Source organism: Solenopsis invicta, chromosome 2 (genome assembly GCF_016802725.1).
Source record: "Solenopsis invicta isolate M01_SB chromosome 2, UNIL_Sinv_3.0, whole genome shotgun sequence".
NCBI classification, from domain to species: Eukaryota; Metazoa; Arthropoda; class Insecta; order Hymenoptera; family Formicidae; genus Solenopsis; species Solenopsis invicta.
The window spans coordinates 5,966-18,573 of record NC_052665.1 but is presented as its reverse complement, the minus strand read 5'-3'; the positions used below and the strand labels follow the sequence as shown (position 1 = coordinate 18,573).

Sequence of the window (12,608 nt, the reverse complement as noted above, 5' to 3'; positions counted from 1 at the left end):
CGCGGGAGCGATCGTGTATTTGCTCCGTTATCAGAGTATTTATTAGGCGCTATGCGCCGTTAATTGCCGTCCGGCGAATGTTCGATTGGACGGTTCGGACGGTTCGGCGGTCCGAGGGGGGGGGGTCGGAAGGCGGTTCGTTACAAAGTAATTAATGTAAACCATTTTGAGACAATTTTTATAAATAAAGCCGTCGTTTTATAATTATTTATCTTTTTTTCTTCTCCTAGAAAATTTAATGCACTGCTAACATCTCTATTTATCATATTGTTTGCTTTATTAACTTTCATCTTATTAAAGTTTGTTAGGTTAATGACAGTTTTATTTAATTTTGGTGCAAGTTTAAAAAACAAATGCTCTTGTATATCTACTAATTCCATTTGATGAGAAAATTCAACAGTACATGAAGATAATTTATTAGATTTTTGTAATTAATCTGGGAATGTAATTACTTTGTAACGGTACGCGATTTCCCCCGGTGTGAACGGTGCGGTGCGGGAAGTTCGGGATCGGTCCGGATAAGGTTCGTCGGTTGGGCAGATGTTCGAACTGATCATACCCAGTGATTTAGTTGGAAAAATATAAATTGGTTTATTGCAAAATAAAGTACAGTAACATAGTGTCGCTAACAAAGTAAACCGTCGATATCGAGATGATATTACGAATCAAGCGAGTCGCTGAGATTGCGAATAAGATCGCTAACAAAATAATTAGAGCGTAAAATAGAACAGACAGAGCAAATGGAAAAGAGAAAGAACGGCTCGCAAGTGCCCAAAACAATGGCTGATACGCAACGGAATTAACGCGCGAACGCGGTGACTAAAAGTGCGTTCACGATACTTAATTGGATATAAGAACTTATTAACAGAAACTAAAATGACTTTACGAAATACGGGTAAGTCGGTTACGCGGGTTGTTTGCCCGTACGGTCGGGGAGTCGCAGAGCGTGACTGGATTGGTTAGCGCGGTCGTGCAAGTGCCGGTGCGTTCGTCTCCGCGCTTCGCCCGAGCGCGCCCTGCGCAAATGAGCACTCGATCGACAGGGCGCGGATGCCCTGCCGATGACTAGGTTACAAAAATGCGGCCAAGTGTCGGTGCGACAACGAAGGTATTCGAGGACGATGGCGATTGGTCGAGAATGCTCGGCCGGTGATAGTGACGAGAATGCTCGTCGAGGATATCGGAGTCGACTGGTCGAGAATACTCGGCCAAGGATAGCGACGGAAATGCCCGTCGAGGAGCAGGAGAGCGACGAGAATGCTCGTCTTCAGGGAGCGATCGAGAATGCTCGGTCACTGGACAGGTCGGGTAGTCGGACGGATCTGCCTGTGCGTTCCCACTGCCGGCTTATATATCCGAACGCGCGGTTGGGCGAGCCAATCCGCGCGCTTGGTCCGCCAAGCCGGAGTGGGAGCGTTGTGGAACGCCACGGTCGGCGCGCGTATCGCCGCGTGGTCGCATGGTGGTTTTTCGGTATCTTGATTTGCTCTGGCGTTAACAATTCGAACACTGATCACACAACAGAAATGTGGAAAAGCACGTCTTACCCACTTTATCGAGCGGTAATGGGCATAAATAGATTTCGCTTGATACTGAAATTTATTAGATTTGATGACGTCAATACACGCGTAGCACGATCAGAAATAGATAAACTTGCTCCCATCAGTGATGTTTGGAATATTTTGAATTCAAATTTGAGTAAAATGTACAAGCCGACTGCAAATTTGACAATTGACGAACAGCTGTATCCTTTTCGAGGCCATACAAAATTTACGCAATACATCCCGTCCAAGCCAAGTGTGGCATGAAAATATGGTGGATCTGCGATGCCGAAAATGCGTACCCACTACAAGGAATTATTTATTCAGGAAAAACAGGTAATGCCCGAGACAAAAATCAAGGTGAGAGAGTCAAACAACTAGCAGCACCTTACATAGGAAGTGGTAGAAATATAACAATGGACAATTTTTTTACATCATTACCACTTGCCAAGCATTTGTTTTCGTGGCAAATATCTGTAGTAGGTACTCTTCGCAAAAACAAGCCATACATTCCGAAACAGATGACTTCCCTGAAATCCCGACCACAGTACTCTTCATTGTTTGGCTTCCACGAAAAAGTAACCCTTTGCTCCTATGTTCAAAAAAAAAAATAAGGATGTAATCTTACTTTCGACAATGCACAACGATGCTGCTATAAATGATGACGAAAAAAAGAAGCCTCGCATGATCACTTTTTATAATATGTACAAAAGTGGGGTGGATACTATGGACCAGATGGTAACGAGATACACAACTCATAGACAAACGGCAAGATGGCCACTTGCTTTGTTCTTCAACGTTGTGGATATAGGAGCTCTTGCTGCATACGTTATCTACTACGAAAACAACAAGATGATCGATAAAAAGACGAATCAACGTATTTTCTTGCGGCAACTGAGTGAAGAACTGGCAAAGCCATTCATTGAAGATCGCGCTGGGAATCCTCAAGTGATGCGCCATTTCAAAACTCGCTATCGAGAGCATCGTCGGTCTACAGCTTACCCCTTCTGAGGTTCCTGCTATCCAAAACCAGCCACGTGACAGTACTGGCCGCAAGAAAACTACTGGTTCGTGTCACGTCTGCTATAAGGAGACAGTAAAACGACGCAGGAAGACACGAAAGAGTTGTGCAGTGTGCGAAAAACCAGTCTGCGATGAACATTGTATATCAATTGTAAAATGTATCGATTGCGCACAGTAAAGTTCAATAAAGGTTTGCAGTGCATGAAAATTATATTTGTTGTTTATTTATAAACTACCATTACCTAAATAAAATATTAATCAATGTTATTAATTAATTTCTGAGCGAAAACATAATTTTACACCTAGTGGATACCCGGGTACCCGGTTGTGCCCAACGTGTATGTGTCATAAAACCATGTAATTTAGGTTAAAAAAATTCGAAAAAAAATTTTTTTTCAGTCGTTTCATATTCTCAAAGAGTTCAACGAGGCATTCCTAGACGGAAAAATCGATATTTCAATTTTTCATGAAGTTATACGCAAAAGTATGGCGCGGTGGATACCCGGGTATCCGGTTGTGCACATAAGGGTTAATCAAACCTCTTAAAGTGCCTCTGAATCGTTCTCTGAACTCATCAGCATACTTTTAACGATGCTTGTACCGCTAAAAAAAGAGGCCTATGACAGAAAGAGACAACTAACACAACGTAACCCTCTCTCTCTGACCGCTTTTTTCCGGCCACGGCTCTTTCCTGTATGTATTCAGTTCAGTGGCTCGGTGTTCGTCATTCGGTGGACGGAACGGAGGCGTGCGGACGGTGGAGGGACGTATCGTTACAACTTTATTATTGATTAAAGCTGTCCAAAGATTTTTTAGGAGATGTGGAGCATTGGCAAAAAAAAAAATAATTTACGTTTATCATCTATTGAATGAGAGACAGGATTTCTAATTTTTGAATATTTACCAGCAGAAATATTCGAAAAAGATTTCCACATTGCTCGGTTGATTGTCCCCATGTCTGATGTGACACTATATGTACATACAAATTTATAGATTCAGCCTTTACAATTATTTCTTGAATAATAGGTTTTAATTGTGCACCATCGTATCCATGAGAAGTATAATAATATGATACAATTTGTTTCCAACGTGAAAATATACCAGCTAGAATAAATACTAATCCATGCGTTGCTTGTGTGATTTTTCCTAATTAAATAATGCAATAGAAAAAACTTAAAAAATATACACAAATATATTGATAATGTCACCTTAAAGAAAGTATCGAGATTAAATGTAATATTAATATTAATATGTAATATTAATATTTGATATTCTGATTTATATAATTAGTCAATAAAGGAATTTAATTTACTGCAACTATTAGGAATGGTAGTACTTTCAATAAGAAAATTAGTTGATATATCATGTTGTTCGCCCGGTGCAAGACTCATTTCATCAAGAGCCAACATGCAATCCTCGTCTCTATCATCTTGAAAGTGTAATACTTTTTCTTTCAATGCCTCAAACATGTCATCACAAATTCCCGGATGAAAATTAAGTGTTTCCATACTTTGTCTAAGTGTACAGTCGTGAGCTAAAAGGTTGCAACACACTTTCTTCGATGGTTTTTGGAATGTAGACTTGCTCATCGATCGGCAAACATAATTGGTTGGATTCGCAGGTAAGAACCAATTACGTTCGCCGTTCGATGAGCAAGTTTACATTCCAAAAACCATCGAAGAAAAAATGTGTTGCAACCTTTTAGCTCACGACTGTACGTGGTGATGGCAGAGGAATCTTTTGTTTTAAAAGTTCTTTATAGCCGCTTGCAGTACAAGAAAATTTTATTCAAATTGCTTTCTTGATTGTTTCATCAGACCATCTATATATTCCGCGTTTAGAAGAATCATTTTTTAGCCATTTATTTGATCATTATTAAAAACTTTATGTAATATCTCTGGAGATTTTAACAAACTTTTTTCAATACGTGATCTTAAGTTTTTCACTTTTCTTATACGTTGCTGTAGATTTTTGTTTGTTTTATTAACTCTGCAAACAACCTTGTTGGCAATTTCAAGTTTTCCATTTGCTTCTTTGAGTTGACTTTCTAAATTTTTTATCTTTAATAAAGCGGATTCGAGTATTGGCTGATTATCTGATTGTGTTGTTTGAGTGTAAACAAGTGTGCGTGTGTGTGTGTGGTTGACTGTCTTCCAAATCTAAACTGTTTGTTTCATTGTTTAAATTGGTCGATTCTTTTAAGATATACGTCTCACTATATTCCTGATTGTGATCCGTCTATAAAGAGTAACTTTTTTATTAGATTATGTACCAATAAAGACTTTTATCGTATGTACCAAATAAATAATAATAATTGATGATTTGACAATTTCAATATTTGACACATCAATTTCGACATAATTAATTATTAAATTATTATGTTCAAATATTATTGATCTGATTTTATATTAAATTTATTATAGATAAACAAAATGAGTTTCTTAATAAAACTCTCATTGCGTTTTTTACAATAATTATTAGGAGTATAAATAAGTTTCCGCCGTTTTTTATCAAAAATTGGGCATTTATTATGAAAGAACGGTACCTAATGTTTTATTCGAAGTATTATCCATCGCTAGCCACTACTTTTTCCCATCTTTCTGGCAGAATACAGATATCGCGTCGGAAGAATGCTTCATATTTTGAAGCTATCCACAAATCGACCCAATTTTTTGTATCTTTATATGATGTGAAGTGTTGCTCAGACAGGCCATGCGCCATCGATCGAAACAGGTAGTAATCAGAAGGAACAATGTCTGGTGAATACGGCGGGGTAAAACTTCCCAATTGAGTGTTTCCAGGTAGGTTTTGACCGGCGCCGCAACATGTGGACGAGCATTATCATGCAGAAGAATAACTTTGTCGTGTCTGGAGAAGTAGTGGGCACGTTTTTCCTTGAGTACTCGGCTCAATCTCATCAATTGTGTTCGGTAGAGAGCCCCAGTAATGGTTTCATTCGGTTTGAGCAACTCATAATACACGACACCAAGTTGATCCCACCAAATACACAACATGAGTTTTTTCCATGAATGTTCGGCTTGGCTGTCAATGTTGAAGCATAGCCAGGTGGTCCCCATGATTTCTTCTTCTTTGGGTTATCGTAGTGGATCCATTTTCATCACCAGTCACTATACGATGCAAAAAACCCTTTCGTTTATGCCTGGCAAGCAGCATTTCACATGTGAAAAATCGGCGTTCAACGTTTTTCGGCTTCAGTTCATATGGAACCCAGTTTTCTTGTTTTTGAATCATTCCCAATGATTTTAAGCAATGTGAAATTGCTGGTTGAGTCACTCCTAATGTAAGTGCAAGTGCTTCTTGCGTTTGGCACGAATCTTCATCTAATAATGTTTCCAATTCCGCGTCTTCGTACACTTTCGGCCTTCCGCTACGTTTTTTGTCTTCGACGTCAAATTCACCGTTCTTAAACTTGTGAAACCACTCACGGCAACTTCTCTCACTTAAGGCAGCCTCACCATATGCTTCTACAAGCAATCGATGCGCCTCGGCTGCAGATTTCTTCTAATTAAAAAAGTAAATCAAAAGCTCCCGCAAATGACGCTTATTCCGCTCAAAACTCGACATTTTTGCACGAAAAAAGATATATGATGCTGATACACAATCGTTAATATTTTAAAGTTATGTTGTTGTCAGATGTTCAACCTTACGATATAATGTTTTACAACAGACAATTTCAACCATAACATACTAGTGGCGCCAGTTTTTGTGAAACGGCGGAAACTTGTTTATACTCCTAATATATTATTATTAAAAGCATTTCGTCCAAGGAAACACATTGCCATTTCTGAACATGCGAAATTCTAGCCCTGTTATTCATAATCTTTAAACTCTTCCCATTTTTAAATTTTTCTAGCTCCGACATTTTAATATTAGAATTTTCGTCTTAAAATCTTACAAACAATTTGTCCTTAAAATATTTATCATTAATTTTAGAATACCCTGTATAGTTTAAAGAAATATGTAAATATAAAGTTCTAATTTTTACTTTTCAACACTAAATTCGTATTGAAATTCATTAAATTCAGAACTGAAACTATATTTAATAAAAGTCCCATATTATCTGCTAATTTTATATCATGTTATTTCATTAAAAAAAGTATTATTCATATTGCAAAATTGTCATTAAATTATGAACCCAAACCAATGGAACATTTTCAATGAAAATATAATTAACTTTGATTTCTTTTTTTAATTAGTTTTCTATGATAATTTTTAAAAAGGTCATGATTTTTCAAAGTTACCCTGCATTTGTTGTAACCATGTTCACATATTTGCCAAAATTGCATAGTTTCATCAATCGTTATTGTCATTTCACTTTTTAATCGTACCCTAATAGCCATGTATGTTTTGCAAAATCAGGCAACTTAATGCTGAGCATGAATTTTTGACTAGTTGCTGTGTATTTGCTGAAAACGTAACGCATAGTCCTACATATTCAACAACATGAGAGCAAATTTGAGACATTTTATGTCAGCAGATTCAAAGCAAACGGAGAGCAACTGTTGCTTATTCTGTTGCCAACAAAATGACTTCTATTCGTGGAAAACATTTTGCTTTATCAATCATTTTTAACAACATAAGAGCAACATGACGATAATAAAAAAAAGATAATGCTGCTGTGCTTTTGTCGTGTATTTGTTAAAAACATTAAATATATTAATTATTGTCTTGTAGCCAAGTAAAATGTCGGAAATGATTTGTGTGTGTGTGTGCGCGCGTGTGCGTATGTGATTGTGTGTTTGCGCGAGCGTGTGTAATGTAATAAATAAACAGGAGTAAATTAATTATTTACTTGACTATCAGATCGGATTAAAATGGATTTAAGAGGATGCTAAAGTACCGCGAATTACCGACATTTACAGTGCATTAAATATCTTTGGATTGGCTTTACAGAATCACAAAAACTTTTTTTAGAATTGAAATACGCGTAAAATGAAAGGGTGCTGAAGTCAATTTTACAAGAAAATCGAACAAAAATTTAATAAATCATTAAAAATGCATTCGTATAGCCGTCACCTGAGGTTAACTTTACCTTAATACAGAAGTTGTGTAGCTCGTGCGTACAAAATGATAGTAGAGCACCCTTCAGAAAACATGCACGAATAACACTGACCTTGCGAAATTACGATTGAACGCCTAACAAAAAAGATACGCTAATGTGCTTTTACCACATGCATATTTCGCTCAGCGAAACTGAACAGTCATAAACAGAGCAATATGGAGCCTAATAGTAATTGATAGGTTTTTTCACAGATGGCGCAGAAGTCGAAGGGCAAAATCGGATGATATATTTGAGTGTGCTCGGTAACGTAGCGCTCTCCTGCTTGCTTGTCAGCTATATGTTCAAAAGAAATGTCACTATGTAAAAATTTTATATTTTGTATATTTAGATTTTTATCTAGAATTGGAGATCTACCTCAATTCGTCATTCGTGTTATACGAATTATAATTATAATTATATACAAATATATATATATGTATAATATAAATTTTACACATGTATTTATGGAATTCTTTATATTGAAAAAATTATTTGAATATACTTTTTCTATTTTTTTTAGTTTCATCTTATCCGAGACAGAGAGAGTGTGCGTATGTAAAGTATATTTAAAAATAATCTACACATCTGAGCGTACATTCATTTTTATATTTTTTATTTTAATAAATTTTGAATTTATATAATTATATAAAGGAAAAGATTTATGTTGTAAAAATAAAAATAATTTTTAAAGTATTTAATTATTTTTAAAATAGATAACGTTATATAAATATTAATAAATATAAAAATATCAAAAAAGTATTATATTTATTTATAAAAGTAGTCCAAAGAAAAAACAGTATCCTCTTTATAGTAGTTATTTACATAAAAAAAAGATACAAAAATAAAGTACATGTAGAATATATTTTTCTGAAACATTTTATTAATTATAAAGAAATCTTCAAACATAAGATCTTACATAAAATCTTATCAAACATAAAATCTATATCAAACATAAAATAATAATTACATAATAATTTGGTAGCTATCACCAAGTTTTTTTTTCAATGCAATGTTTATAAGAAGGAAAGATTGACGTACATGAATCTATGAAAATAAGAAAATTGATACATCTCCATTGTTAAAAATACGCAGCAAAATTTAATGTAATTTAATATAACTGGAGCAAACAAGCAAGTACATTGCATAAAAAATTGAATGTTATCATAAACATTTTCAGTCTGTAGATGAGATCTTAAGTCTAATAATATAATTTTTGTTATTTTAAATAATTTCCTTTTAAAATAAAATAAAAATTTGGTTAAAATAAAAATTTTGAACGGTAATTATACTATAGGAGGATTGTACTCCTCAGTGGGTTGCGGAGGATTGTACACTTGGGTAGCTGTCGGAAGATTGTACACTTGGGAGGCCGACGGAGGGTTATAGACCTCAGCGACCTGCGGAGGATTGGACACTTGAGTGGCTGGTGGAGGGTTGTAGACCTGAGTGGCTTGCGGAGGAGTGTATACTTGGGTGGCGGGTGGAGGGTTGTAGACCTGAGTGGCTTGCTGAGAATTGTATACTTGGGTGGCGGGTGGAGGGTTGTAGACCTGAGTGGGCTGCGGAGGATTGTACACTTGGGCAATCGGCAAAGGGTTATACAACTGAATGGCCTGCGGAGGATTGTACACTTGAATCGCCGGCGAAGGATTGTACACCTGAGTGGCCTGCGGAGGATTGTACACTTGAATCGCCCGCGGAGTGTTGTACTCCTGAGTGGGCTGCGGAGGATTGTGCACTTGGGCGGCCGGCGGAGGGTTGTAGACCTGAGTGGGCTGCGGAGGATTGTACACTTGGGCAGCCAGCGAAGGGTTGTACAACTGAGTGGCCTGCGGAGGATTGTACACTTGAATCGCCGGTGAAGGGTTGTACACCTGAGTGGCCTGCGGAGGATTGTACACTTGAGTCGCCCGCGGAGTGTTGTACACCTGAGTGGGCTGCGGAGGATTGTACACTTGGGCAGCCGGCGAAGGGTTATACACCTGAGTGGCCTGCGGAGGATTGTACACTTAAGTGGCCGGCGGAAGATTGTACACCTGAGTAGCCTGCGGAAGATTTCCGTTTTTAATTTCTGCCGCGCCAAAATATCCTGCAAAGTTAGGAACAAACATTTTAAACTTTTTACAATTTCTGTATTTTTTTTATTAGGTTGCATATAATTACCTTTTTTTTCGCTTGCTGCACCGCGCGCCGCAACATATTCTTCATTTGCTGCAAAAAGAAGCATTATAAGGACCACCCTAATTTATATATCGGTCTCTCTCTCTCTCTCTCTCTCTCTCTCTCTCTCTCTCTCTCTGTGTGTGTGTGTGTGTGTGTGTGTGTGTACGCACGTGCACGCACACACACACGCACACACACAAACACACACACACACACACACACGCACATATCTTTCTCCCTCTCTCCCGCTGAGTGCGTGTGTATAATTATTTTTATTTTTTTTATCGTGTTACCTTATGCGTTACTGGCGGTGGCGGTAGTCGTGGTCGCGGTGCACGATATCCGAAACTGTGCATCTGCGCGTATTCCATGTATGGCGCCGGCATACACTGGCCGCTTCTCAGATATCGCGGTATTTCCGCTAAAACTATTGGTGGCGGTGATGGCGGCGGCGGCGGCGGCGGCGGCGTTGGTGGTGGAGGCGTTGGTGGTAGAGGCGGTGGTAGTGAAGGCTGTTGTGTTGGAGGCGGTGATTCTGCCGACACACGTTTTTTGGATGTGGTGGATGTGCTTGTGTCAGCACAGCCACCACATCCAGCCGTCCAAATTACTTGGAAACCGCCTTCACTCTTTGCTGCAATACAAATAAAATAATATTAAAACAAAAATTTAAAATTTAAAAAAAATAAAAAACAAATTTAAATTTCAGAGATACACGAAAAGTCAATCAATTTTAAAATAAATTTATTTATATCTTGGCTTCCAGGATCCTTTATATTACATTTTGCAAACTCCTTCGGTATGACATCAGAGAGTTACCAGTAACATTTAAACAAGAGGGACCTCTCAGAAGTCGAGTTACAAAAAAATTTATTTATTTCCAAGGTGAAAAAGTCGCTGAAATTTAAAATAAATTTTTTTATATCTCGGCTGCCAAAAGAACCCTTTATTTCAAATTTTGCACACTTCTTCGGAATGACATCACAAAGTTATCAGTAAAATATTAAAATAGAGGCCCTCTCAAAAACCGAGTTATAAACAAATTTTTTTCAAATATAGATGAAAAATCGCTGTCTTTGACAATAATTTATTTATATCTCGGCTTCTGAGAGGGTTCTTTCCTTACAATTTTCCTGATAATCCTGAAGGAGTGTGCACAATTTGAAAAAAAGGGTTCTCATGGAAGTCAAGATGTAAATAAATTTATTTCAAAATTGAACGACTTTTTCAACCTGTTAGAAATAAATTTTTTTGTTAGTTGGCTTCTGGGAGGAACCTCTTCTTGAAATTGTACTGACAACTCTCACATGTCATCCTGAAGGAGTGTGCACAATTTGAAAAAAAGGGTTCTCATGGAAGTCAAGATATATTGTAAATAAATTTATTTACAAAATGAAAAATTCGCTCAATTTAAAAATTAATTTATTTATATCTTGGCTTCCAACAGGGCCCTTTATTTCAATTTTTGCTCACTCCTTGGGGATGACATCTCAGAGTTGCCAGAACATATTTGAAAAAGGGGCCCTCTCAAAAGCTGAGATTAAACAAATAAATTTATTTTTATTCTTGGTAATTGTCGACTTTTTCCGTCTGCATGACTACGTTCACACTACCTGTTTTATATCAAAATTATGACATCAGTATTATAAAACTGGCCAATCACAGTCTTTCCATTCTTCAAAAGAATACTTATGATTGCCTAGTAACATAAAACCGATGTTATAAATTCGGCGTAAATCGGCCTGTGTAAACGTAGATAATGTCAGCACGTGGCAAGATAGAATCGACCGGCGCTCGATGATTTTTGTTCTCAAATGACAAGGAATACATGAACGGCTAGAAAAAAACCATCACGCATAGCACCGTGTTCCTTGTCGCTTGTGAACAAAATTCATCGAATGCCGGTCGTTTCTATCTTGCCACGTGCTTACATTGACCGGTAGACTGGGAAACGGTCAACGCGTTTGTAAAATGAGAAAAAAAAATCTAAAATCTACTTACCTTTCCTCGTCGGCGTCTTACGAATTGGCGCTTTTGATTTACTTTTTTCCATTTCTTCTTCTGCTCACTCACTCTCTCTCTCTCTCTCTCTCTCTCTCTCTCTCTCTCTCTCTCTTCTTGTCGCTCGCCACGACCTTTCACTTTCTGTATATCTCACTAGACACTCATTAGACACGGTCACGCACGAAATGCGGGCCAATGCGGCACGTGGCGGCACGCGAATGCTAGGCTACTCGCCCTATCCTTCTTGCTCTATTCGTCCGTTCGGAGGCTCTCCGTCGCGCTGCCCGTTACGAGCGCGTTTCAGCTTTTCGCGGGGACAGTGCCGTATCACTACTAATGAGAGTCCGCGACAATAATCTCACCGATTTTAATGAAATTGTAGACGAACGAGTGTCAAGTTTGCGACGTAGCATGGGCCGTAAGGACTTTGACTAGTACGCATGGGATCCCAAGTTCTATCCCCGCGGATGAGATTCTTTTTCATATAAAATATTAAAATTTTAAATTGTTATATATAATTTTTAAACTGTTATAAATTATTTAATATAAATTATTATTTTTAAAAAATCAAGGAATTTAAAAATACTCTTCTATTAATAACGAATTAAAATTTCTCATAAATATAACAAATATATTTGCAATAAAAATTTATAATGACTGTTAGAACTGTAAGCAAGGAGTTTCGTATACAAGGTAACAAGATATAAACAAAAAAATAATAATAACATAATCGTTTCATTCGGAGACCGTTGTAGGTATGGCGATTATATAGAAACATTTATTTGACGTTCTTGGAACAGTCATTATAACTTTTT

General features: G+C 37.3%; 2 protein-coding genes across 2 annotated transcripts; one reads left to right on the top strand and one right to left on the bottom strand.

Moving 5' to 3' along the window:
• The first annotated feature begins 2,177 nt into the window (after positions 1-2,177).
• On the top strand, positions 2,178-2,552 carry LOC105206573 (piggyBac transposable element-derived protein 4-like). Its single transcript, XM_011176060.2, has one exon. It carries the CDS (start codon positions 2,178-2,180, stop codon positions 2,550-2,552), a length of 375 nt encoding a protein of 124 aa, XP_011174362.2.
• A 6,357-nt stretch (positions 2,553-8,909) lies between these two features.
• On the bottom strand, positions 8,910-11,842 carry LOC105207310 (extensin-1-like). Its single transcript, XM_039446381.1, has 3 exons — positions 11,791-11,842; positions 10,083-10,423; positions 8,910-9,617 (listed from the first exon to the last, which is right to left on the bottom strand). Exons 1-3 carry the CDS (start codon positions 11,840-11,842, stop codon positions 8,910-8,912), a joined length of 1,101 nt encoding a protein of 366 aa, XP_039302315.1.
• Between the last annotated feature and the right edge of the window lie 766 nt (positions 11,843-12,608).

Bases quoted from the DNA above. Each gene is read 5' to 3' on its own strand.
- LOC105206573 (XM_011176060.2), top strand. From the start codon at position 2,178: ATGCACAACGATGCTGCTATAAATGATGACGAAAAAAAGAAGCCTCGC.
- LOC105207310 (XM_039446381.1), bottom strand. From the start codon at position 11,842: ATGGAAAAAAGTAAATCAAAAGCGCCAATTCGTAAGACGCCGACGAGG. The intron at 10,424-11,790 runs GTAAGTAGATTT...TTTGTATTGCAG, and splicing joins TAAGACGCCGACGAGGAAAG to CAAAGAGTGAAGGCGGTTTC. The intron at 9,618-10,082 runs GTAACACGATAA...AATCCTCCGCAG, and splicing joins CACCGCCAGTAACGCATAAG to GCCACTCAGGTGTATAACCC.